Source organism: Felis catus, chromosome E1, assembly GCF_018350175.1.
Source record: "Felis catus isolate Fca126 chromosome E1, F.catus_Fca126_mat1.0, whole genome shotgun sequence".
NCBI classification, from domain to species: domain Eukaryota; kingdom Metazoa; phylum Chordata; class Mammalia; order Carnivora; family Felidae; genus Felis; species Felis catus.
In genome coordinates, this window is record NC_058381.1 from 46081503 (window position 1) to 46107903 (window position 26401).

Below are 26401 nucleotides of genomic sequence, written 5' to 3' on the forward strand. Positions count from 1 at the left end.
ATTTATTTTCATTAAGAACCCTTGAGAATAGATCCTTGTATTAGTTATCTATTGCTGTATAACAAATTACCGTAAAACTTAATAGCTTAAAAGAACAGCATTTACCATCTCACAGTTTCCATGGGTCAGGAATCTAGCTTCTCTGTGGCTCAGGGTCACTCACAAGCTGCAGTCAAGTTGACAGCCTGAGCTATAATCATCTCAAGGCTCAACAGAGGAAGGATCCTCTTTTGAGTTTATATATATGATTATTGGAAGGATTCAGTTTCCTGTGGGCTGTTGAACTGAGGGTCTCAGTTCCTCACTGACTTTTGGCAAAAGGTCGCCTTCAGTTCCTTTCCATGTGGATTCTCCATAGCACACCTTACAACATGGCAGCTTGCTTCATGAGAGCAAGCAAGCAAAAGGCAGAGTAAGTGCAAGCAAAGTGAAAGGGACGAGCTTTTAGAGTATGATCTCAAAAAGTGATGGAGCTTCTGGCTGGCTCACTTGGAAAAGCACGTGACTTTTGACTTCTGGGTCGTGAGCTCAAGCCCCACATGGATGTAGAGATTACTTAAATAAATAAAACTTTAAAAAAAGTGACATCCTATCACTTTTTGCCATATTCTGTTTGCTAGAAGCAAGTCACTAGGTCCAATCTATACTTTAAGGGAGTAAGTTGGAATTTTGAGGAAAGCTGTTCAAATCAAGCAACAAATTTTTCTTGTTTTTCCCCCCTACATATTTTATATGTGCTATTCCATGGTCTGGAAGCATAAATCTTTCTCAGCCTCGCATTCCAATAGAAAATTTCCATATATTCTTGGTATCCTACCCTTTTAATATTCAGAAACTCTCTGCTGTCCTTCTTATAACTATCTACAGGTCTTCCCCTTGCTTTATCTATACAGATTATTTACAGATTATAAATTACTAATCTGCACTATTAAGCAATTTATAACCAATGCTCTTATATCTTTAAGTTTACTGTAATAGATTTTGACTTTTATAGAAAAGTGTATTCAATGAAAGTAATTTATGCCACTTTCATGAGGCTTGGGCTTAGAAAAATCTGTCTCGTAGTGCCATATTAAGATTTTGATGCTGGGGCACCTAGGTCATGTGCTGACTTCAGCTCAGGTCATTATCTCACGGTTCATGAGTTCAAGCCCCACACTGGGCTCTGTGCTGACAGCTCAGAGCCTGGAGCCTGCTTTGGATCCTGTGTCTCTCTCTGCCCCTCCCCTGCTTGCGCTCTGTCTTGCTGTCTCAAAAATAAAATAAATGTTTAAAAAAAACTTTTTTTAATAAAAAAAAAAGATTCTGATGCTACAGCTAACATTTGCTGATTTATCTCTTAGTACTGATTTGTTTTTCTTGATCAACACAGAAAGAAGGAATAAAGAACAAAGATAACTTTCCACCCCCTTTGAACTGTTCCTTTCTTTCCGACCACCATTCAAAAAATTTTTTCAAAGTATAACATTACTTCTCACCAATACATGGCCAGTATTTAAACATATTTGTGCTTAAAAAGCATGCACAAATCATATACCTTATAGAAAATTACTATATCCACTTACCATCTTAAGCTATATTTACTATATGAGAACAGATATCCTTACTTAGAACAGGATTTCCTGAATTGTAATCCAGGGAACTGAGATGTTAGTTTATGCTACATGCATGACGCTAAATTACAAGATCTATGGATGTGGGACTTGTCCACTTTTTTCATCACTGTATCCCTAGTGCTCAGACCAATAACTGCTATCTAAAACTCAACAAATACTAAATGAACCAATGGTCAACTATAAAATGATAGCAACTACTAAAAATTGGGACATTTTGCAAACAAGGAAAATACCAGAATAAAAAGTAGAGGCAAATACTAGAGATAAGTAATAGTAGATATCAAGGACAGAAAATCAGGAGTATATGAAACATACGCAAATTCTCCTAAGAGCTCCTGTGTCAGATAACACGTACACACCACCCAAAACATTCAGCAGATTATTTGGAAACCATTAGAATGATGTAAGGAACAATTTGTGCTATAAGCATATCTTTTGGCATTAGACAGACGAGTCCTTGAAGAAAGGGCAGCTACTGCAAACACATAGCTTCAGTACCACCAGTAAGGCTGGATTCCTGACCCCTCGTTCTTCAGTTTCTCAGGGAGATGAAAAGAAAATACCACATTCAAACAACTGAAGAAAGTATTAAATTCTTGTGATGCGCACCCCCAAAAAATTCTAATAAGAGCTAACCCAGGAGAGTCAATTCTAGACCATTCCCCTACTTTCTTCCCTAGCACTTCAGCTTTACATCTCACATCATCAGACTGTACCAGTCACTGCCCTTCCTTGATGCAGCTTCTGTACACTCTGATATCCTACCAATCTTTAAAGATTTTAGCTACTAGTTCACCAGAATTCCTGCTTTCCTACCCATTTTATTTTTAAAACTTACCTGCTACTTTTCATACAACTATCTGTAGGTCTTTCCCAGTCTATACTGACTATTACAATACAGTGAAATCTTCCTAGAATGGTGCTTTTCTCTTTAAGCCTACATGATTAGATCATGCTGTTTTTGTGTTCAGTTTCTAGAATAAATCCCAGTTTGGAAGCCAGCAGGGGAGTAAATTTGTTATTTAGACAAATATGAGTTTTGAGGATAATACTTTCCTTACTGTGACCAGTATATAAATACCTAGCTTTCCACATTAGAATAAATTGTGCTATGGATGAGGAAATCCAGGCCAGTAGGGGAATAATATGGAAATACCACATTATAGAAGTAACGCTTCTTTACCATAATTTGTATCTCAAATGTATGTCTATTCAAAGCAGACATTAGAAACCTCAGTTAAAAACCCAAAGGAACACTCAGTGAGAAACATCAGTCTTAGAGATTTCAGTGAAGCATTCAAGATTCTTGAGCTTGTCAAATACTGCTTTTTATCCCAGCCAAATAGTCATCACCATACATCAATATACACATAGTACTTCTTGTACACTGGAGGCAGTTGTGTAGGCAAGGAAATACTACTGTAAGTGTTGCCAGCAATGAGTACTTTCTGTCTCTATATATCCTATCTCTGCAGTGATTCCCACTTGAGTGGGAGAGAATCAGAAGTAGAGTGTTGTGATAGAAGATTATTAGCATTTAAAAGCCTGTTTTCTTAGCTAAGTGCCAGACTGATGAATTACTATGTAGAGTCCCTAATCTTTTAAAAATTTAATCCCTAAATAGCAAAAGAGAGAACAACTATGTTTGTGTATGTGTGGGCGACTTTTTGCCCATTTATTTATGTCTAAAATTATTAGTAGAAAGACTACAGGATTATTAAATATTAGATAAATTTACTTATTGTTTTTTAGGAAGCATATTTTTAAAAAATTTTTCCAGCTTTTTGAGATATAATTGATGTATATAATATTATATAAGTTAAAGGTATATGATATGCATGATTTCATATATGTATATATTGCAAAATGATTACCAATGAAGTTTGTAGACCGTCTCTCCAGTAAATTGCACCTACATAAAAAATTTTGCATGATACCTAGGTTTTCAAAAAATTAATAAAACCTTTAGGTCTGTTGCCTTAGGTAATAATTTTATCTGAAAACTGGTCTGAACAAACCAAAATTAACAAGAAGGCTGGAGTAGAGTGTTCTACCGAAGTTGCATTATTGCTTACTCCCATTTCATACCCTCAAGCAAGGCATCTAAATATTCCCCTCTGCAACTGGAGAGATTCCCTAAAAGTTGATCCTTTAACTTAGGCTCTAGGTGAGTTAAAGAAGGCAGTAATTTGAAAGAGAAGGAAGGGTTAAGTAGGAGAGATTCACCACTTTTAAGAGATGGGTCGAGTAATTAAAGATTCTTTGGATTCTTATGTATCTTCCCCAACTTAGGCTATTTTTCCTCAATTGAGGATTGACAGTGACCTGTGTCATTGATAGCCTCACATGGATCTAGTTTTCCCATCTATCTCCTGGACCATTCCTCCCTACTTTTCTGTCCTCTGGTCCATACTGAGAGGTAGTCCTTAGAACTATGGAAAACTTAGACCTTCATCCTAACCTCTAACTTCTATTTAACCTTAAAATAGTAGACAACTTTTTCTAGACAATTGTTCAAAAACCTGCTTGGCAAGCATATTTTTAAAAATTAAGGTGAAAATGCCCTCACATTGGCTGTACACTCTGCAGTTCAATACACTTTATCATTTCCTACTACCATTAACCCAGCCATGACAGATCTATCAAAACTGCTTTTATCTCGAAAGTATTTGAATTTACAGCCTTGACTATGGGCTACCGGGAGTCGTTACTTTCTTTAGGAAGTAGCAAAGAAGCACTGGAGGATGGAAGAATGAAAATTTCCTGTACTCTCTCCCTATTAAAACATACAGTTTCAGGGGATTCATAGTTTCCCAAAAGAGCAGGTAGCAGAGGACCTTGGATCAAGAGTTCCCGATTTAGCGCCCGCTTTGGCAGCACGTGTACTTTTAAAATTGGAATGATACAGAGATTAGCAAGGCCCCTGTGCAAGGATGATGTGCAAATTCGTGAAGCACTCCATATTTTTAAAAAGAAAAAAAAGAGAGTTCCTGATTTCGATCATTTTTTAGCTTACATCTGCTACCATTTGGAATATCATTTGTTATTAGCTGCTGGGGCTAGCTATGAAAGGAGAAAACATTATGTATGACTGAACAGTAGAAACATGAACTTACTTTGAAAAGAACTAAGGGAGACTTTCTTCAACCAATAACTTCTAGTGGTGTTAGGGAAATATTGGCCATCTCCAACACTGTGATCATCCGATGACTCATTCTTGTAGCTCTTCCACTGCTGTCTCCTTCCTCCATCCCCACGAATCATTGTCCCACAGACACTAGGTAGCTCTTTTCTACCGCAGTTGTACAAGGCTCTGTTAAGAATGATCTTAAGAGATGAACTACAGTACTGTAACCCAGTCACCTTTTGCCACGATTACTTTTGCTTATTATTTCTAATAATTCTTTTGTCTTTTCATACCCCTAATTATTTTAATTTGAAAATATTTGTAGAAATTACCTAAAGATAGGACAGTGCTTCCCCCTCCCCCCCTCTGAGAAAAGATTTGTATTTGCTTCTGCCACCTGGGGCCATTTTGATCCAAGTTCAGAGTTGGTGGTATTCCGGGCTAATCAAATGACAAGTCAGAATTGCAAGGCCTAGTTTACTTCCGGTTTATCGTTACTCCCAGAGTACGGTTAAGGGTTCCAGCCCAAAGCGTAGGGTGCTTTACTAGATTTCCCACTCTTGGCAGAGCTTAGACTTCAGTTTTGTTCCTATGACCTTATGAGACGGCCAGAAGCACAGCTTAGCTGTTCAGTCATTTCTTCCCTGTTAACTAATGCCCCTGGCGTTCAAGTGGCCATCCATGCTGGGCAGAGATCTCCCTTCTGGATTTCCGTCTTCTTCCTGGTTTTGTCTTTTGATTTATTACCATCTTCTTAGGTCTTTAATGCTTTTAAAAAGATTTTTAAGGTGTATTTTTTCCAGTTATTATTGGTTGTCATCAGCTAGAGGGTCTCCAGTTACTGAAAGGTCCCTGCCACCACCATTTCCTTTGGGGGGAAAATTCTAGCATTTTTATTTTTAGATTGCATATACATTGTAAAGTGTATAAACAAAACATCTTTTTCATTCTGTGCTCTCCATGGGAACAGACTATACACTAAAACAGTCTTAGAACACTACCTCTTTGAATAAACCAATCTCCTTAAATTCTGGGAGCTGTATAATAAGAAATTGAAGCTGTGGGGCACCTGGGTGGCCCAGTTGGTTAAGTGGCTGACTTCGGCTCAGGTCATGATCTCACAGTTCCGGGATTCGAGCCCCATCTCGGGCTCTGCACTGACAGCTCAGAGCCTGGAGCCTGCTTTAGATTCTGTTTTCTGCTATCTTGTCTCTCTCTTGCTCGCTCTCTCGCTCTCTCCTCTCCCCCCCCCCCCACTTGTGTTTTTTTTTTCTCTCTCTCTCTTTCAAAAATAAATATTAAAAAAAAAATTGAAAAAAAAAAAAGAAATTGAAATGGTATTGTTAGCTACACCTAGGTGATTACTTGAAATACAAAGAAGTTTTCTTCTCAATCAGGCTTTTAGAGTTAATTCATGGTCCATCTCTTTGGGCAAGTTGTCTTCTGTTTGGACTTGGAAACTAAATCTCTGATTTGCATTTTGCATCAGACTTTGCAAGTTTTGCCTATTGTGATTATGATATTACCCATGATACAAAATTGTTGAAAGCTTGCCTTTCTGTTCCTGATCTCCATCTGGCCTCATTTGACCTGTTACCATTAGCTTGGAGAGGAAAAATGTCTGTTTTATCCAGCCACACATCTCAAATGTATTTCATAGATCATTGAGATAAGTTCAGCATTATTATGTTTTCTGCTTCGATCTTAACTTCTGTAGTAGCCATAAAAGTTCAATTATAAATGTGAGTAGATGAAACTGATATTTCTGTTGTTGCCAGAAAAAAAAAATAGGGAATAGGAATCATCGTGCAAAATGATTAGAGAATTTCTTTTCATGTTTGAAGAGAATTGTGAGGCACAAGCTTACTACAGTCTGGCTCTCTGTTGCTTGGCTCTGTTGCAAACCAATTTAAAAGGAGTGTTCTTATCTGCTGGTTAATGTTTTATTAAAACATTAGATATCAAAAGCCACACAGTACATTTTTGCATTTACCACAAAATGACTAGTGTATGTATTAAAGACTTACTCTTCTACTAATCCATGTAAATCATCTTTGGCTACAGTAGAACAGAAGGCTACCCTTAAAATCTAAAGATATTTGTTTTATAGAAGTAATTTTTCTATTTATAAGTCTTAAAGAACATTGGTTAGAATTCATTTATGTACAAGTAAAATTTCCATTACAGTCAAGGGCATAAAATATGGATGCTATTTTCTGGTATCTTAACAGAATAATGATGCTGATTTTCTTAGTTAAAATTGTATACATTGAGTTCTCTAATACAACAAATGCCTTATCTGGTTCCTAACCAAGTAACATTTTTTATAATGACACGGATGATATGTTGTTTGCCCTAGAGAAAAGAAAAGGTTAAACTATGGATGGATCATAGTGGCATTTTTTCCATTGAGAGCTTTTGATTGACAATTATTCCTCAAACGTTTCTTCTCAAATATCCAATCAAGTAAAAATAAACACTAACATTATCAAAAACACCCATCTGAACAATTTAATGCATTTTCTGCCTATGCTTACCACTGTATCCACAGTGCTTATTGTAGTAAATGACTAGTACATAGTAAATGTTCATTTAGTGTGTGTTGAGTGAATGAAATGAAACCAAAAAGCCAGAGGAAGGCAAAATGAAATAATTTAATATGTTATAAATATGTATCAATGACATAGATTTCTCTCTACTAAAAATATATCTTTTTGCTTTTTAATTTACTACAAAGGGGTTCAGAAGCTTGAATAACCAGAGCTATATAATAAAACTGGAGCTCAGTTTTGGGAGAATGTGGCAAAGCCACGTGCTGGCTTCAACACTTACTGTGACAAATAACAGCCCTGCTTTTAACAGACACCCATTTTCTAATATTCATCAGAAAATAAAAAATTTAGGTAATCATTTAGGAACTAAAATGAAAATATAACCAGGTTTGCTTTGGCATTTGGGCCAAGCTAATCATAGGTTTTATAACTCTGTTACAGAGAAAGAATGGGTTTCTTTATTTGATTAAATGTGGTACAAATTTCTGAGTTTTGAAATAGATGAGAACAAGCAGTTTATAATTAACGGATCGTAAAGGAAAATGTAAACAGCTTGATGTGAAAATGCCAAGAGAATGCTGAGAATTTAGAGAGTCTATAGACTGAGACCCTGTGTAGCCTGCCATGTTAGGGATGCAGATTAGGGGTTTGGATACATTAGCTGTTAGACATTCGTTTCTTGACACAATTTTAGTCATTGTCTAATCCCTCTGCGGTTTGGCTACTTTAAATAGAAGACGTTATTTTGCAAATATAAAGTGTAAACCATCTCTGAAAGAATTGGTATCATCAAGAAAAATAAGGACTGGATTTTCTTGGGAAAGATGGCGGCTTAGGAGGACGCTGGGCTCACCGCGCGTCCCGCTGATCACTTAGATTCCACCTACACCTGCCTAAATAACGCAGAAAACCACCAAAGGATTAGCAGAACGGAGTCTCCGAGCCAAGCGCAGACGAGAGGCCCACGGAAGAGGGTAGGAAGGGCGGCGAGGTGGTGCGCGCTCCACAGACTGGCGGGAGGGAGCCGGGGCGGAGGGGCGGCTCGCCGGCCAAGCAGAGCCCCCGAGTCTGGCTGGCAAAAGCGGAGGGGCCTGACGGACTGTGTTCCGACAGCAAGCGCGACTTAGCGTCTGGGAGGTCATAAGTTAACAGCTCTGCTCGGAAAGCGGGAAGGCTGGAGGACAAAGGGAGGGAGAGCTGCTGAGCCCCGGACGACAGAGCTCAGTTTGGCGGGGAACAAAGGCGCTCGCCAGCGCCATCTCCCCCGCCCATCCCCCAGCCAGAATCCCAAAGGGAACCAGTTCCTGCCAGGGAACTTGCTCGCTGCGCGCAAACACCCAACTCTGTGCTTCGGCGGAGCCAAACCTCCGGCAGCGGATCTGACTCCCTCCTGCTGCCACAGGGCCCTTCCTGAAGTGGATCACCTAAGGAGAAGCGAGCTAAGCCTGCCCCTCCTGCCCCTGTACACCTTGCCTACCCACCCCAGCTAATACGCCAGATCCCCAGCATCACAAGCCTGGCAGGGTGCAAGTAGCCCAGACGGGCCACGCCACCCCACAGTGTATCCCGCCCCTAGGAGAGGGGAAGAGAAGGCACACACCAGTCTGACTGTGGCCCCAGCGGTGGGCTGGGGGGAGACATCAGGACTGACTGCGGCCCCGCCCACCAACTCCAGTTATACACCACAGCACAGGGGAAGGGCCCTGCAGGTCCTCACCACGCCAGGGACTATCCAAAATGACCAAGCGGAAGAATTCCCCTCAGAAGAATCTCCAGGAAATAACAACAGCTAATGAGCTGATCAAAAAGGATTTAAATAATATAACAGAAAGTGAATTTAGAATAATAGTCATAAAATTAATCGCTGGGCTTGAAAACAGTATACAGGACAGCAGAGAACCTCTTGCTACAGAGATCAAGGGACTAAGGAGCAGTCACGAGGAGCTGAAAAACGGTTTAAACGAAATGCATAACAAAATGGAAACCACCACGGCTCGGCTTGAAGAGGCAGAGGAGAGAATAGGTGAACTAGAAGATAAAGTTATGGAAAAAGAGGAAGCTGAGAAAAAGAGAGATAAAAAAAAATCCAGGAGTATGAGGGGAAAATTAGAGAACTAAGTGATACACTAAAAAGAAATAATATACGCATAATTGGTATCCCAGAGGAGGAAGAGAGAGGGAAAGGTGCTGAAGGGGTACTTGAAGAAATAATAGCTGAGAACTTCCCTGAACTGGGGAAGGAAAAAGGCATTGAAATCCAAGAGGCACAGAGAACTCCCTTCAGACGTAACTTGAATCAATCTTCTGCACGACATATCATAGTGAAACTGGCAAAATACAAGGATAAAGAGAAAATTCTGAAAGCAGCAAGGGGTAAACGTGCCCTCACATATAAAGGGAGACCTATAAGACTCGTGACTGATCTCTCTTTTGAAACTTGGCAGGCCAGAAAGAATTGGCAAGAGATTTTCAGGGTGCTAGACAGAAAAAATATGCAGCCGAGAATCCTTTATCCAGCAAGTCTGTCATTTAGAATAGAAGGAGAGATAAAGGTCTTCCCAAACAAACAAAAACTGAAGGAATTTGTCACCACTAAACCAGCCCTACAAGAGATCCTAAGGGGGGCCCTGTGAGACAAAGTACCAGAGACATCACTACAAGCATAAAACATACAGACATCACAATGACTCTAAATCCGTATCTTTTGATAATAACACTGAATGTAAATGGATTAAATGCGCCAACCAAAAGACATAGGGTATCAGAATGGATAAAAAAACAAGACCCATCTATTTGCTGTCTACAAGAGACTCATTTTAGATCTGAGGACACCTTTAGATTGAGAGTGAGGGGATGGAGAACTATTTATCATGCTACTGGAAGCCAAAAGAAAGCTGGAGTAGCCATACTTATATCAGACAAACTAGACTTTAAATTAAAGACTGTAACAAGAGATGAAGAAGGACATTATATAATAGTTACAGGGTCTATCCATCAGGAAGAGCTAACAATTATAAATGTCTATGCACCAAATACCGGAACCCCTAAATATATAAAACAATTACTCATAAACATAAGCAACCTTATTGATAAGAGTGTGGTAATTGCAGGGGACTTTAACACCCCACTTACAGAAATGGATAGATCATCTAGACACACGGTCAATAAAGAAACAAGGGCCCTGAATGAGACATTGGATCAGATGGACTTGACAGATATATTTAGAACTCTGCATCCCAAAGCAACAGAATATACTTTCTTCTCGAGTGCACATGGAACATTCTCCAAGATAGATCATATACTGGGTCACAAAACAGCCCTTCATAAGTTTACAAGAATTGAAATTATATCATGCATACTTTCAGACCACAATGCTATGAAGCTTGAAATCAACCACAGAAAAAAGTCTGGAAAACCTCCGAAAGCATGGAGGTTAAAGAACACCCTACTAACGAATGAGTGGGTCAACCAGGCAATTAGAGAAGAAATTAAAAAATATATGGAAACAAACGAAAATGAAAATACAACAATCCAAATGCTTTGGGACACAGCGAAGGCAGTCCTGAGAGGAAAATACATTGCAATCCAGGCCTATCTCAAGAAACAAGAAAAATCCCAAATACAAAATCTAACAGCACACTTAAAGGAACTAGAAGCAGAACAGCAAAGGCAGCCTAAACCCAGCAGAAGAAGAGAAATAATAAAGATCAGAGCAGAAATAAACAATATAGAATCTAAAAAAACTGTAGAGCAGATCAACGAAACCAAGAGTTGGTTTTTTGAAAAAATAAACAAAATTGACAAACCTCTAGCCAGGCTTCTCAAAAAGAAAAGGGAGATGACCCAAATAGATAAAATCATGAATGAAAATGGAATTATTACACCCAATCCCTCAGAGATACAAACAATTATCAGGGAATACTATGAAAAATTATATGCCAACAAATTGGACAACCTGGAAGAAATGGACAAATTCCTGAACACCCACACTCTTCCAAAACTCAATCAGGAGGAAATAGAAAGCTTGAACAGACCCATAACCAGCGAAGAAATTGAATCGGTTATCAAAAATCTCCCAACAAATAAGAGTCCAGGACCAGATGGCTTCCCAGGGGAGTTCTACCAGACGTTTAAAGTAGAGATAATACCTATCCTTCTCAAGCTATTCCAAGAAATAGAAAGGGAAGGAAAACTTCCAGACTCATTCTATGAAGCCACTATTACTTTGATTCCTAAACCAGACAGAGACCCAGTAAAAAAAGAGAACTACAGGCCAATATCCCTGATGAATATGGATGCAAAAATTCTCAATAAGATACTAGCAAATCGAATTCAACGGCATATAAAAAGAATTATTCACCATGATCAAGTGGGATTCATTCCTGGGATGCAGGGCTGGTTCAACATTCGCAAATCAATCAACGTGATACATCACATTAACAAAAAAAGAGAGAAGAACCATATGATCCTGTCAATCGATGCAGAAAAGGCCTTTGACAAAATCCAGCACCCTTTCTTAATAAAAACCCTTGAGAAAGTCGGGATAGAAGGAAAATACTTAAAGATCATAAAAGCCATTTATGAAAAGCCCACAGCTAACATCATCCTCAATGGGGAAAAACTGAGAGCTTTTTCCCTGAGATCAGGAACACGACAGGGATGCCCACTCTCACTGCTGCTGTTTAACATAGTGCTGGAAGTTCTAGCATCAGCAATCAGACAACAAAAGGAAATCAAAGGCATCAAAATTGGCAAAGATGAAGTCAAGCTTTCACTTTTTTCAGATGACATGATATTATACATGGAAAATCCGATAGACTCCACCAAAAGTCTGCTAGAACTGATACATGAATTCAGCAAAGTTGCAGGATACAAAATCAATGTACAGAAATCAGTTGCATTCTTATACACTAACAATGAAGCAACAGAAAGACAAAGAAACTGATCCCATTCACAATTGCACCAAGAAGCATAAAATACCTAGGAATAAATCTAACCAAAGATGTAAAGGATCTGTATGCTGAAAACTATAGAAAGCTTATGACGGTAATTGAAGAAGATTTAAAGAAATGGAAAGACATTCCCTGCTCATGGATTGGAAAAATAAATAGTGTCAAAATGTCAATACTACCCAAAGCTATCTACACATTCAATGCAATCCCAATGAAAATTGCACCAGCATTCTTCTCGAAACTAGAACAAGCAATCCTAAAATTCATATGGAACCACAAAAGGCCCCGAATAGCCAAAGGAATTTTGAAGAAGAAGACCAAAGCAGGAGGCATCACAATCCCAGACTTTAGCGTCTACTACAAAGCTGTCATCATCAAGACAGCATGGTATTGGCACAAAAACAGACACATAGACCAATGGAATAGAATAGAAACCCCACAACTAGACCCACAAACGTATGGCCAACTCATCTTTGACAAAGCAGGAAAGAACATCCAATGGAAAAAAGACAGCCTCTTTAACAAATGGTGCTGGGAGAACTGGGCAGCAACATGCAGAAGGTTGAAACTAGACCACTTTCTCACACCATTCACAAAAATAAACTCAAAATGGATAAAGGACCTGAATGTGAGACAGGAAACCATCAAAACCTTAGAGGAGAAAGCAGGAAAAGACCTCTCTGATCTCAGCCATAGCAATCTCTTACTCGACACATCCCCAAAGGCAAGGGAATTAAAAGCAAAAGTGAATTACTGGGACCTTATGAAGATAAAAAGCTTCTGCACCGCAAAGGAAACAACCAACAAAACTAAAAGGCAACCAACGGAATGGGAAAAGATATTTGCAAATGACATATCGGACAAAGGGCTAGTATCCAAAATCTATAAAGAGCTCACCAAACTCCACACCCGAAAAACAAATAACCCAGTGAAGAAATGGGCAGAAAACATGAAGAGACACTTCTCTAAAGAAGACATCCGGATGGCCAACAGGCACATGAAAAGATGTTCAGCGTCGCTCCTTATCAGGGAAATACAAATCAAAACCACACTCAGGTATCACCTCACGCCAGTCAGAGTGGCCAAAATGAACAAATCAGGAGACTATAGATGCTGGAGAGGATGTGGAGAAATGGAGAAATGGAGAAATGGAGAGATGTGGAGAAATGCAACCCTCTTGCACTGTTGGTGGGAATGCAAATTGGTGCAGCCGCTCTGGAAAGCAGTGTGGAGGTTCCTCAGAAAATTAAAAATAGACCTACCCTATGACCCAGCAATAGCACTGCTAGGAATTTATCCAAGGGATACAGGAGTACTGATGCATAGGGCCACTTGTACCCCAATGTTCATAGCAGCACTCTCAACAATAGCCAAATTATGGAAAGAGCCTAAATGTCCATCAACTGATGAATAGATAAAGAAATTGTGGTTTATATACACAATGGAATACTACGTGGCAATGAGAAAAAATGAAATATGGCCTTTTGTAGCAACGTGGATGGAACTGGAGATTGTGATGCTAAGTGAAATAAGCCATACAGAGAAAGACAGGTACCATATGGTTTCACTCTTATGTGGATCCTGAGAAACTTAACAGGAACCCATGGGGGAGGGGAAGGGAAAAAAAAAAAAAGAGGTTAGAGTGGGAGAGAGCCAAAGCATAAGAGACTGTTAAAAACTGAGAACAAACTGAGGGTTGATGGGGGGTGGGAGGGAGGAGAGGGTGGGTGATGGGTATTGAAGAGGGCACCTTTTGGGATGAGCACTGGGTGTTGTATGGAAACCAATTTGACAATAAATTTCATATAAAAAAAAAATAAGGACCAAAATGTTCAGCACTTTCTTGTTTACAGCATCCTATTTCTTGCCTGCATTATATTTCTGATATAATTTACTACGATTTAATTAATTGATCTTCTGTTTTCCTTCTTGAGACTATAACCTCCTTAAGAATAGGGGCTGTACCCCTTATTCATAAAGGTACATGTAACACCGGAGACAGCACTGGACACGCAAAAAGTAAATATTTAATGAATGCTTAATGACTTAATGAAAGCTATATTTATATTTATTGTCTGTCATCAGATAATGCAGGGTGCTATTAAAGATAAAAATAAATAAAATAACCATATAAACAATTTGTATTCAGCAATCATATATTTCCTGACAAAATAATGAAGTAGTTGAGAACATAGGCTCAGGAGCCATACAGCCGCTGAACTTCAGTATTAACGGTCACTTACCTAACTCTGTAACCATGGACAAGCAAGAACTCTGTCTTTGTGTGCCTCACTTTTACTATCTGTAAATAGGGAATGTTGTTAAGGTTAAATGATTTAATTATATGTAAAGCACTTAGAAAAGTACGAGACACTAATATCCCAGTAAGTGTTAGCTATTGTTGTTATTACTAGTGTACTACTATCAATGTTATTATTCCAGAAATAAATTTAAAATGCTCTTCTAAACATTAAATATAGTGCATTTAATCCGTTTTGAACTTAGAGCTCTGTATTTTGTTGAACTAGTAAATCACATAGAATTTAAATTTGAAAACTGTTCCCTCTGCTCTTTTTCCCTAACTCCACTGTTAGAGAACCAACTTCATCCACTATAAGAATTTTGGGTATAACCTCCTCCAAGAGATCTTCCCTCCTTTTCCTGCCTCCATCCTGCCAAGACAAATTTAATTGTTTCTTTCTCTGTGTTCTCTAGTACTTCCTTTAACTTATAAAATATTTCTTATATGCATTGGCTTCTCTCAAGTTGTATGGCTTTGCTCTGCTTTAAGTTGTTAACTGGTACAAGAGGAGTGGCCAAGTAATTTCTAATTTTGTACTAAATTTTGAAATATGTATAGCATTCTTTTTCATAATTCTATACTTCTTTCTTGGAGGAAAAAAAAACAGATATTGTGCATACTGCTTCATTCTCAAACCTAGTTTCCGTAAAACATTTTCTGAAATTTCTAAAAATTGAAATAGAAATACAGAAAGGTACACCAATCATAATTATGTAGTCTCAACGAAATTCTATGAAGTGTACACACCCATATAACCACAACCTAAATCAAGATAATAGAACATTCCTGGCACTTCAGAAGTTTTCCTCGTGCTTCCCTCACATCATTATCCACTCTTTAGAAGTATAACCACAATTATGAGTACCATTCTCAGTTATTTCCTTTCCCCATTTTCACACTTTGTACAAATGAAATCATTTAGTGTGTATTCTTTTGAATCTCTCTTCTTTTGTTCAGTAGTATATTTGTGAGATTGTTTTTTATTGATCTCATATTTCATTGTGTATCTACTCTTAATGGACATTTTCAGTTTGGGCTATTATGAACAATTCTCCTATTAATATTTGTTTGCATGCATTTTGACGCACCTATGTATATAATTTTCCTTTTGGTATATACCTAGTAGTGGACCTGGTAGAGTTTCAGAATGTTCAGCTTAAATTTTTTTCCAAACCTTAAAGCTGCCAATTTACATTCCTACCAGCACAGTAGTATTTAAGTATTCTTTTACCCCATGTTGTCAGGGTGTTTGTTAGTTAGTTAGTTAGTTTGTTTTGTGTGCTATCTGCACTGCACATATGCAATTGTGCAGAATCATTGTGATTTTGGTGTTCATCTCCCAATGTTAATATGCTTTTCATATGCTTATTGGTCATTTGGACATCATCTTTTGTAAATGCCTATATAGATTTTTTTTGTTTACCTTTAAGTTGGATTGTCTTTTTTTTCCTTAGTGATTTGTATGGATTCTTTATATATTCTAGAAAGAAGCCCTTTGTTGGATATATAAATTAAAGATACCCTTTCCTACTCTGTGGCTTACCTTTTTACCATCTTAATGGTGTCTTTGGTGAAAAGGAGTTTTTCTTATTAATAAACTTCACAAAAAACCAATGGTTAGTGCTTTTTGTGTCCTATTTAAAAAAATCTTTGCCAAGTCCTAGGTCATGAAGATCTTCTATTAGGTTGTCTTCTAGAAAATTCATTGTTTTACCTTTTATATTTGGGTCCATAATCTAACTGGAATTGATTTTTATATATGGTATGAGGTAAGGGCAGGTTTTATTTTTATTCCTATCATATTGATCCATCATCATTTACTGAAAATACCATTCTGTTACTAAACTATGACATTGGCACCCTTGTCCTAAATAAGGTGAATTATGTATGTATAGATATGCTTCTGGATTCTTTATTCTGTTTCATTGGTGTTTTTATCTATGCTTGTGTCAGTCATACTCTGTCATAGTGCTTTAGCATTATATTAAATCTTGATATTAAGTAATAGAGTTCTTTCTTCTTCAAGTTTTCTTTACTATTAATGGACCTTTCCATTTCCATGTAAGTTGAAGAATCTTTTAGTCCTTAGGGTGCTCTATTCTTCATTCAGTGTTCTCAGAACAAAACCTAATGCATAAATGTACTCCTCCCAAATGGTCAAAGTGAAACAAGAGCTGTAAATTTAAATAGTCTTGGGGTGCCTGGGTGGCTCAGTCGGTTAAGTGTCTGACTTCAGTTCAGGTCATGATCTCATGGTCCGTGAGTTCGAGCCTCACATCGGGCTCTGTGCTGACAGCTCAGAGCCTGGAGCCTGCTTCGGATTCTGTATCTCCTTCTCTCTCTGCCCCTCCCCTGCTCACACTCTGTCTCTCTCTTTCAAAAATAATTAAACATTAAAAAAAATTTTTTAATAAATAAAGTAGTCTTAATCAACAGAATGTATGAATGCTGTATCATTTATTTTGTGTAAAATAGGTCTTACAGTGATCACCTTATTTTGTTTATCATATTCCAAACTCATTATTAAAGAAGCCGCAGTAGAATTCTGCCCAAGGAAAATACTTTGTTTAGGGACATACCTTAATTGAGCACATTTGGTTATGAAGATGGCGCCCTCTTCACTCTTCACATTGCCTGGATGGTCATGGATGAAACAAAAATATGGGTAAAACATTTGGTATGAAAATGTAAGATGAATTTTTCTAGCAAATATTTGGTATGAGGATTTAAGAGGAATTTTGAGAGTGACGAGAGCAAGTACCCAGGGTAGAGGGGTGGTAGGGAGTGATGCCAGCAACATGGTAAGGGACTGGAATCAAGGATGATAGTGTAACCTGGGGTTAAGAGTTTGAGTTCTGGATCCAGGTCGCCTAGGCAGCCACTAACGAGCCATATGAATCTGAGTAAGTTACTTGTTCTTTCTATGCTTCACTTTCCTTATTTGTAAAATAGGGGTAAGAGTGCCTACCCTCATAAGGCGGTTATGATAATCAAATGATTTAATATACATTGTGAAATACTTAGAAATAGTACCTGGCATATAGTTAATCTTCATATGTGCTAGCTGTTATAATTAATAAAAGATAATGTGTGAAAAATGTGAGAGGTATCATATTTTTATTTACTTTGTTCTGTGCCTTGATATATTTCCCACCCTTGACATACACAGTGTATCCCCAGTAAAGTCCTGTCTGGGCACCAGCATATGACAAAGGCATAATGAAGACTGAAAAGATTATTAGGATCTAGTAGTGCAGAGAACAAACCCCACCCTCATAAAGGAAACAGTCTAAAGACTAAAAATTCATTGTAAGCCAGAAATTGAAGTAATTCTAAGAATCCTCAGAAATAACAGATTGGACACTTGTTTACCTACTGACTCTGTGTTGATAGTACATCCAGTTTGACAAATTTCATTATTTTGTGAATGTTTATTTGAGAGAGAGAGCAAGAGAGTGCACAAGTAGGAGAGGGAGAGAGGGAGAGGGAAACACAGAATCCAAAGCAGGCTCCAGGCTCTGAGCTGTCAGCACAGAGCTGGACGCAGGGCTCGAACCCACAAACACGAGATCATGACCTGAGCCAAAGTCGGACGCTTAACTGACTGAGCCACCCAGGCACCCCCAGTTTGACAGATTTTAAAGGGTGGAGTTATTCTAGCTGTTTCAAGGTTTCTCAACCTCAGTAGTTGACTGTTGGGGCTAGATAATCCTTTGTTCTATTGAGCTGTCTTGTATAGTGTAGTATGTTTAGCAGAACTCCTGGCCTCTATCTACTAGAGCTTATGTTCACACAAAACCTTCTACATGAATGTTCATAGTAGCTTTATTCAAAATATCCAGGAACTGAGGGGCTCCTAGGTGGCTCAATCGGTTGAGCGTCCGACTTTGGCTCAGGTCATGATCTCGCTGTTCGTGGGTTCGAGCCCCACGTCAGGCTCTGTGCTGACAGCTCAGAGCCTGGAGCCTGCTTCGGATTCTGTCTCTGTCTCTCAACAATATATAATGTTTAAAAATAAAAAATATATATCCAGGAACTGAAAACAAAACAAATACCCTTCAGTGAGCAAATGGTTAAACAAAATGTGGTACATCTATACAATGTGTTACTACTACTCAGAAATGAAAAGGAACAAACTACTGAAACATGCAATAATTTGAATGGACCTTAAAAGCATTATGCTGAATTTTTTATTTTTTTTTATTTTTATTTTTTTAAATATATGAAATTTATTGTCAAATTGGTTTCCATACAACACCCAGTGCTCATCCCAACAGGTGCCCTCCTCAATACCCATCACCCACCCTCCTCTCCCTCCCACCCCCCATCAGCCCTCAGTTTGTTCTCAGTTTTTAAGAGTCTCTCATGCTTTGGTTCTCTCCCACTCTAACCTCTTTTTTTTTTTTTTATGCTGAATTTTTTAAAAGCCAATCTCGAAAGTTTATGTACTGTATAATTTCTTCTATATGATGTTCTCAAAATAACAAAATGGCTCACAGAATTCAGGAAAACACTTTAGTATTACCAGTTTATCATAAGGGATATCCTTAATGATACAAATGAACAGTCAAATGAAGTGGTACATGAGGGCAGGTCCAGAAAAGTCCTGAGCACAGGAGTTTTGGTCCTTGTGGAGTTTAGGTGAACCTGTTTATCAACATAGAAGCTCTCTAAACTCTATTGGTTAATACTTTCATGGAAGTTCCATTATGAAGGCACATTTGACTACATCATTGACCACGGCTGATTAACTCAATGTTCAGCCCCTTTTCCCCTCCCTGTAGGTTGGGAGGTGGTCCTGAAAGTTCCATCCCTCTAATTACACAGTTGATTCCTCCAGCAGTTAACTTCCATCCTGCAGCTGTTTAGTGGCCCACCAAGAGTCACCTCAGAAGGCTTATGAAAAACAAAAGATGCTTCTCTCACCACTGTCATTCAAGAATATCCAAGAGTTTAGGCACTCCGTTCCAACAACTGGGAACAAGGGCCAAATATATATTTCTTATTATATCACAGTATCACATATACTGTAAGCAGTCTGCCTCTTGTTAATAAGTTGTCTCTTATCTAAACATTCTTACTGTTTGTAATACTACTTACCAATGAGGGAGCAATATAACACTGGGAGCATTAATTCTGGGAGCATGGATTCAGGGGGGCTGGGTTCTTAACTTGGCTGTACCATTTATTGCTTGTGGGATATGAGCAGGTATCTTAATTTCTCTGTGCCTAAGATTTCTCATCTGCAAAATGAAAGTAATAATACATATTTCATAAAATTGTTATAAACACTAAGTTCACTGTAGAGTGCTTTAAATCGGTGGCTTGCACATAAGGTGCGCTATGTGCCAAATAAATGGGTCGTGTGACCTAACATGTCTTACCTTTGTACAGGTTATAAACTTTTTTAAAGTTGATGCCTGTACCTCCACATTCTATAAATTCTCAACGACTATACCTCCACGTCATGTAAATTCTCATAATACCTAATGTTAATATGTACATAGAAAATATTTGATGCCAGGATAACTTCCTAAAAGAAAATGAAATGGAGCCCCAGAATATCTAGAGGTCAGGAATCTATGCCAAGAAGAACTTGGAAAAGCTTAGCTAGTTTAATCTATAGAAGGGGAAGAGGTGGGATGCCTGGGCAGCTCAGCTAGTTAAGCAAGCGACTTCGGGCTCAGGTCATGATCTCACAAGTTCATGAGTTCGAGCCCTGCGACAGGCTCTGTGCTGACAGCTCAGAGTCTGGAGCCTGCTTCGGATTCTGTGTCTTCTTCTGTCTCTGCCCCTCCCCTGCTTGTGCTCTGTGTATCTCAAAAATAAATAAACATTAAAAATTTAAAAAAAAAAAAGGGGGGGAAGGTAATTCATCTGTTTGAATATAGCAGTTACCTTTCTTATTTTATCAAGAAATAAGAAACTTTCATTCTTGGGGTGGCAGGAACAAAGTAAACTTAAATATTTGTAAATAAAAATACCCCTATCGATTCTACTGTATCTGTTTTGTGGCAGAGAAATCTGTTTTTGTTGACTGTTGGAGAGGTAGTAGGGAAGAGAAAACAGAGTCTGTTTTTCTACTCTGACATAAATTCAATGAAAGTTCTATATAGATTTTCCACAGATGGAATACTTGAGTTCAGTCATCATATACAGAAATGCACACATAGTCCATTCCTCTGACCCCCAGCTTATAACTTTAGTAGAAAAGTTATGATAAATATAAATTTAATAATAATAATAATAATAATAATGTAAATCTCACTTTCTTGTCATATGAAGCAGTTTAATGTATAAGACTGAATATCCTAAAAAATCAAGAAGCTATTATATTTTGGCCTCAAACCATATGACATTATAGCTAATGCTTGCTATGCTTGCTATGCTGAAAGGACGTGTCTCCCTCCAAAAAAAAGAATTTTTGTAATGTCCTATAGGATCTGTGCTACTGTGGATTGTTATAAAGTTAGACTAAATGTATCTGAATGTAAAACAAAATCTGAAAAAATGTTGACAATGAATCAAGTTAGTATAAACAGTTTAAATATATTATTTCTGCATCACTCTTAGAATAGATCATCTTGAGTTCCCTGGCTCCTTTTCATGTGATTTCTGTAACTTCTATATTTGGAAATAAGTTTATGTTGATGATGAATCCAAGGGAAAACCTCATACTGACTTTGTTTATCATCCCTCATTGAAAAGATTTGAAAAAGAATAATTCCTATAGTTGGTAACCACTGAAAAACAGCCTAAGTAGAAAGAATCCAAAAAGCAAATTGTGTGGAAAGAATGTAGCAGTCTGGAAGCAGGGGATTAAAATGAATGCCAGCCATCAGGAATTTGGGGGGGTCTAAATTTCAGGACAAAAATGAACTAACTTAATGGGGTTTTTTAGAGTGATTAAAATATTGTAGTATTAGAAAGTGACGATGGTTTCATAGCCTTATGAATATACTAAAAGCCACTGAATTATACACTTTAAGAGGATAGAGTTTATGGTATGTGAATTATATATCAGCTTTTTAAAAATGACCCTGACTGTGGGGGAAGTGCTAGTCAGGCTCTTGTGGCATGGGGTAGGACCCCAGCCAGGGTGAATAAAGCATCTGTGTGCAGGGTGGCAGTGAGGAGCAGTGACATTTGCACTGCTGGATGAGCACTATTTGCACTGGAGGGAGCAGATTTCTCACTATTGGAGAAAAATTTTACAACTTTGGGGGAAAAAATTGTGAGAAAAAAACCCTTAGAATTAACCTTATATTGAACTGGAATTAGAGTGTCACCGTGAACTTTTGGGGTGTGTGTTTGTATACAGATTTGCAAGTGAGAATGAATGTAAGGATGTGTGAATGTGTGTATATATACATGTATGTATATATGTGTATGATTATACTGCTTAACTCTATCCAAGTGGACCTGGAGGACAGTGATGTCCTGATAGCAATGAACATACCTTTCTCCACTAAAAAGAACCAGGGCTTCTTGGAAAAGTGTCTGGCTCTAGGGCTAGGGCAGGGAAAAAATGAGCCTGGAACATCTTGTGCCAGAAAGAAAAGAAGGCTCAGAAAATGGCACAGGTCTGTTAGAGGGTTCCAAGAGCCAAATTGGAAGGGCTTATTACCCTGACCACATTGGAGACAATTGGAGCAACAAAATAACTAATGATAGTAGCAGATTATAACTCATTGAATAGATAGGAAATTTTGAGTGCACATAAATAGGTGAGGAAAAGAAACTAAACAGTAGAAAGAGTAATGGATTAATGAATGCTAAAAAATAGTGGGCAAAAAGTTTGTTGAGAAGAGATTCAGACTGATACTTTTACACCAATGTCCATACTATCACTATTCATAATATCTAACATATGGAAACAACCCCCAAGTGTCCACCATCAGAGAAATAAACTGTAGTATATCCATACAATGGAGTATTATTTATTCATGAAAAGGAGTGAAATTCTGATACATGCTACAACATGGATGACCCTTGAAAACATGTAAAGTTAGATAAGCAAGACATAAAAGGATAAATATTGTGTGATTCCCATTTATATTTGCCTAGAATAGGCAAATTCATGGAGTGTAGCTGGGGCTAGTAAGAGGGAGGAATGGGGAGTTTTTATTTAATGGGTACAGAATTTCTTTGGGGGATGATGAAAAAGTTGTGGATATGGACAGTGGTAATGGCTGTACAACATTGTGAATGAACTTAATGCCGCTGAATTGTGCGTGTAAAAATAGCAAATCTTGGAATGCATATTTTATCACAAAAATATTTTTTAATTTAAAAATTTGTTGAGAAGCGGGATGTATTTACATAGACTCAAAGTATCCCTCCCCACCCCCCACCCCAAACACACAACACTTACTAGTTACCAAAGAGAAAGAGTGTAATTTTAGAGTAGGGAAATCTGGCAAATGCTACCACAACCTAGTGATCAAAGTTAACACAGCATCACTTTTGTGATATTTCTGCCAGAAATGCATAACCTGAGTCAAACCACAGGGGTAACATGAGATAAATTCGAATTGAGGGACATTGTGCAAAACAACTGGCATATTATCTTCAGAAGTGTCAAGGTCATGAAAGTTAAGAAAAGACTGAAGAACTGTTCCAGATTAAAAGAGAATGAAGAATGAAATGTGCTGTATGTCCCTGAAATGAATCCTTTTGCTAGCAAGGACAGTACCAGGACAAAATAGGCTTAAATACGGTCTATGAGTGAGATTATAGCAATGCCAAATGTTAGTTTCCTAATATCTGTGCTGGGACTGTGGCTATGTAAGAGAATGTTTTTGTTTACAGGAGATACATACTAACTAGGGATGATGGGCATCATGTCCATACTTTCAAATGGTTAAGGGAAAAATGTACTTTGTACTATTCTTGAAACTTTTTTGTCAGTTTGAACTAATTTCAAAATCGTGAAAAAGAAAATAAAAGAACCTAAGTGAAGGTGGCGATTACAGCAGCAGTTAGATCCCAACACAGGGACCAAATTGGAAGGCTAACTGCTAAAGAAATAGGAAACATCCTCTATTCAATAGATTACACACATTCTCTCAAACTCAGGTGTTTCAAGTAGATACTTTGAAGATAATACGAGTAAACCATCTATCAGTTATAATACACAAAAGTGGGAAAATCAGCTTCTAGGCAGGGACCTTGTAATTTTGGGTTTAGAATGAAAACAAAGGAAATGACTGAATTGAATGTAAGATTAGTTGCAGGATGAGGTCATTTTATTTTGAAAGATTCATGTGTTTCAATGTCTGCCTCTTATAGGTGATGCTGAACAGGAACTTGGTCCCCCTCCGTCTGTAGATGAGGCAGCAAACACACTCATGACTCGTCTGGGTTTCCTCCTCGGAGAGAAAGTCTCGGAAGTTCAGCCAGGTGACCAATACAGCATGGAAGTACAGGATGAAAATCAGGTAAACTGCTTGCCATCACCTGTGAAACATGGGATAAATCAGCCTGTTATACCAGGGAAAATGTTGCAGGGTGTATGCATATGTGTATGTTCTGAGAAGAAGAATCCCAATTTTTGAACGGCTTTTGAGGCCTGATGACATAGCTTGATTTTCCATAATCACTGTATTTCTTTACTTTATGAAACATCTTTTAGTTATATTCATAGGTTTAAAAAGCCACTTGGTTTTGATTCATTTGTGGAATGAATGAGGAAATAAATAAGTGCATAAGCCAAGAAAGAGAATTGACATATGGAGAGTATGACACCCAGAAATATAAAGTATACTTCGTTTTCAGGTACATGTGGATTATTTACCAAGTTGACAATGTGCTGAGCAGGTCTCCGCAAATTTGAGAAGATTCTAATTATTGTGATCGTAGTAGAATTAATCAATTACAGAATGATAACCTTGAAAATGATAGCTAAAAGATAATTTAGAAAATCCCCCAGATGTTTGGCTTTTAATATACTTCTAATATACTTTCAAAGAAGAAATCACAAGAATTTAGAAAATATTTTAAACTGAAAAAATAACAAAATATAACAAAACTTATATTTTTACATATTTGTAGTATATAAAACTTGTAATTAAAGATGTGCTCAAAAAGAAATTTTAGTTTTGAATACATATATTAGAAAAGAGAAAATCTAAAAAATTAATGATCTAACTATTCATGTCAGAAAGTTTAAAAATATTAGCAATTTTTTCTTTTGGCTATTTTTTAGTTTAAATGTAGCAAAGGAAATACTAGACTTGGATTCATTTGTAGGGTCTTAATCTTTAAAATGTATGCTCTATAGGGGACCCCTGGGTGGCTCAGTCAGTTAGGTGTCCAGCTTCAGCTCAGGTCGTGATCTCATGGTTCATGGGTTCGAGCCCTGCATCGGGCTCTGTGCTAACAACTCAGAGCTGGTAGCCTGCTCCAGATTCTGTGTCTCCCTCTCTCTCTGCCCCTCACCCGCTCGTACTCTGTCTCTCTTTCAAAAATAAATATTAAAAAAAATTTTTTAAATGTATGTCCTATAGTGAATCAGTTTATTCTAGAAGATGATGAATTAATTTCATCTTGTATATTCTTAACAAATATGTGTGAAGATTCTATGCTATATGTTTTGTCATAAAATAATAGTCTTCAAGGGTTATTTGGATTATGTGGATCATGTTCAGGTGTTCCAGGGCTCTCTTCTCAGACTTCTCTCTTTTTTTCCTCATTCCCTAGGTCATCGGTTTTGCTGGAGGCACTTTCTAATCACCTGGGCAGTTTTTATAAAATTCAGATTCCTGGAGCATCTAATCTTATTGAAGCGCCTCCATTCTTTTGTTTGTTTGTTTAATATTATCTTAACTCCTGAATTGCCTCTAGCCCTGCCTTTCCCCTTGACTCCAGTGTATTTCCAGCTGCCTGTACCTTTTCTATCTGTGTGTCCAACATACATCTCAAATTTAACATGTCAAAAACTGACTCTTGCATTTTTCGCAGAGCCTGCTCCTTCTGCAGAGATCTGACTGAGAGAACACAATGGAAAAACCATTCTCAGCCTAGAGAAGGGTTAATGTTGTCTTTTGTGCCTAGAAGAGATTTCTATATCTCATTAACTAGCCTCCTTAAGTAAATATAAAGCCTGCCTTTTAATTCATAAGCCATGAGCAAATTACCACTTTCTAAATGGCTTGATCTTTAAGCTTCGCTTTTACAGTTAAAGCTTTTAAAACATACATTCTGTGATATAAGCTTCATTTTGTAGAAAGCAACTTGTAGTAAAAATAATAGATGTCATTTGGGCTTAACCTCCACATTGGCTATATTATGTGTATAATACAGTTTCCTCTCTTAAAGAACAGACTGAGAATCTTATCTAAAAATGGAAATGAGTTGCTATGGAAGTAATAGAGTCATACCAAAATGAAACTTTTTCAATATGGAATGACTGTAGATATATTTAATGTAAAAAAAATCCTAGTATAGTTCATTTCACCTACCCACATATTTTTTTAAACTGAGGATTGAGGAGGTTAAAAATTCGCCACGTCAGTTTCTAACTAAGGAGGATTCTAATTCAGTACGTCTGGGGTGTGGGGCTCTGTGTCTGTCAGTTTTGTTGGGGAGCTTGTCCTTTTATATTCCACAGGTGATTCTTCTGCATGCCCAGTTAAAAATCATTGCTCTGGTAGGCCAACATCATTTTACAAAAACAGGAGATTACAAAGAAATTGAAACTCCTCCCTCCTCTGAAGAAAAATTACAGAGTAGAAGAGAAATGACATAGATCTGAGGAGTTATTGTATTACTAACAAAAATCAGTTCCTGATATTATTAATATGATTGAAAAGATTTGCTTGGTTGCAAGGTTCTGCGAAGTGTCACTTGTG

General features: G+C 37.7%; 1 protein-coding gene and 1 non-coding gene across 13 annotated transcripts in view; both read left to right on the forward strand.

The window, feature by feature from the left end:
- TANC2 (tetratricopeptide repeat, ankyrin repeat and coiled-coil containing 2) overlaps positions 1-26401 on the forward strand; it is a 379268-nt gene that overhangs the window by 203649 nt on the left and 149218 nt on the right. For all 12 annotated transcript variants that reach the window (XM_045044003.1, XM_019818072.3, XM_045044005.1 and 9 more), the window contains one exon: positions 23841-23989. In XM_045044003.1, coding sequence (XP_044899938.1) covers positions 23841-23989 — 149 coding nt within the window. The remainder of the gene's footprint in view (positions 1-23840; positions 23990-26401) is intronic.
- Positions 4483-4584, forward strand: LOC111557876. Its single transcript, XR_002738294.1, has one exon. It is a non-coding gene; the product is annotated as a U6 spliceosomal RNA (small nuclear RNA).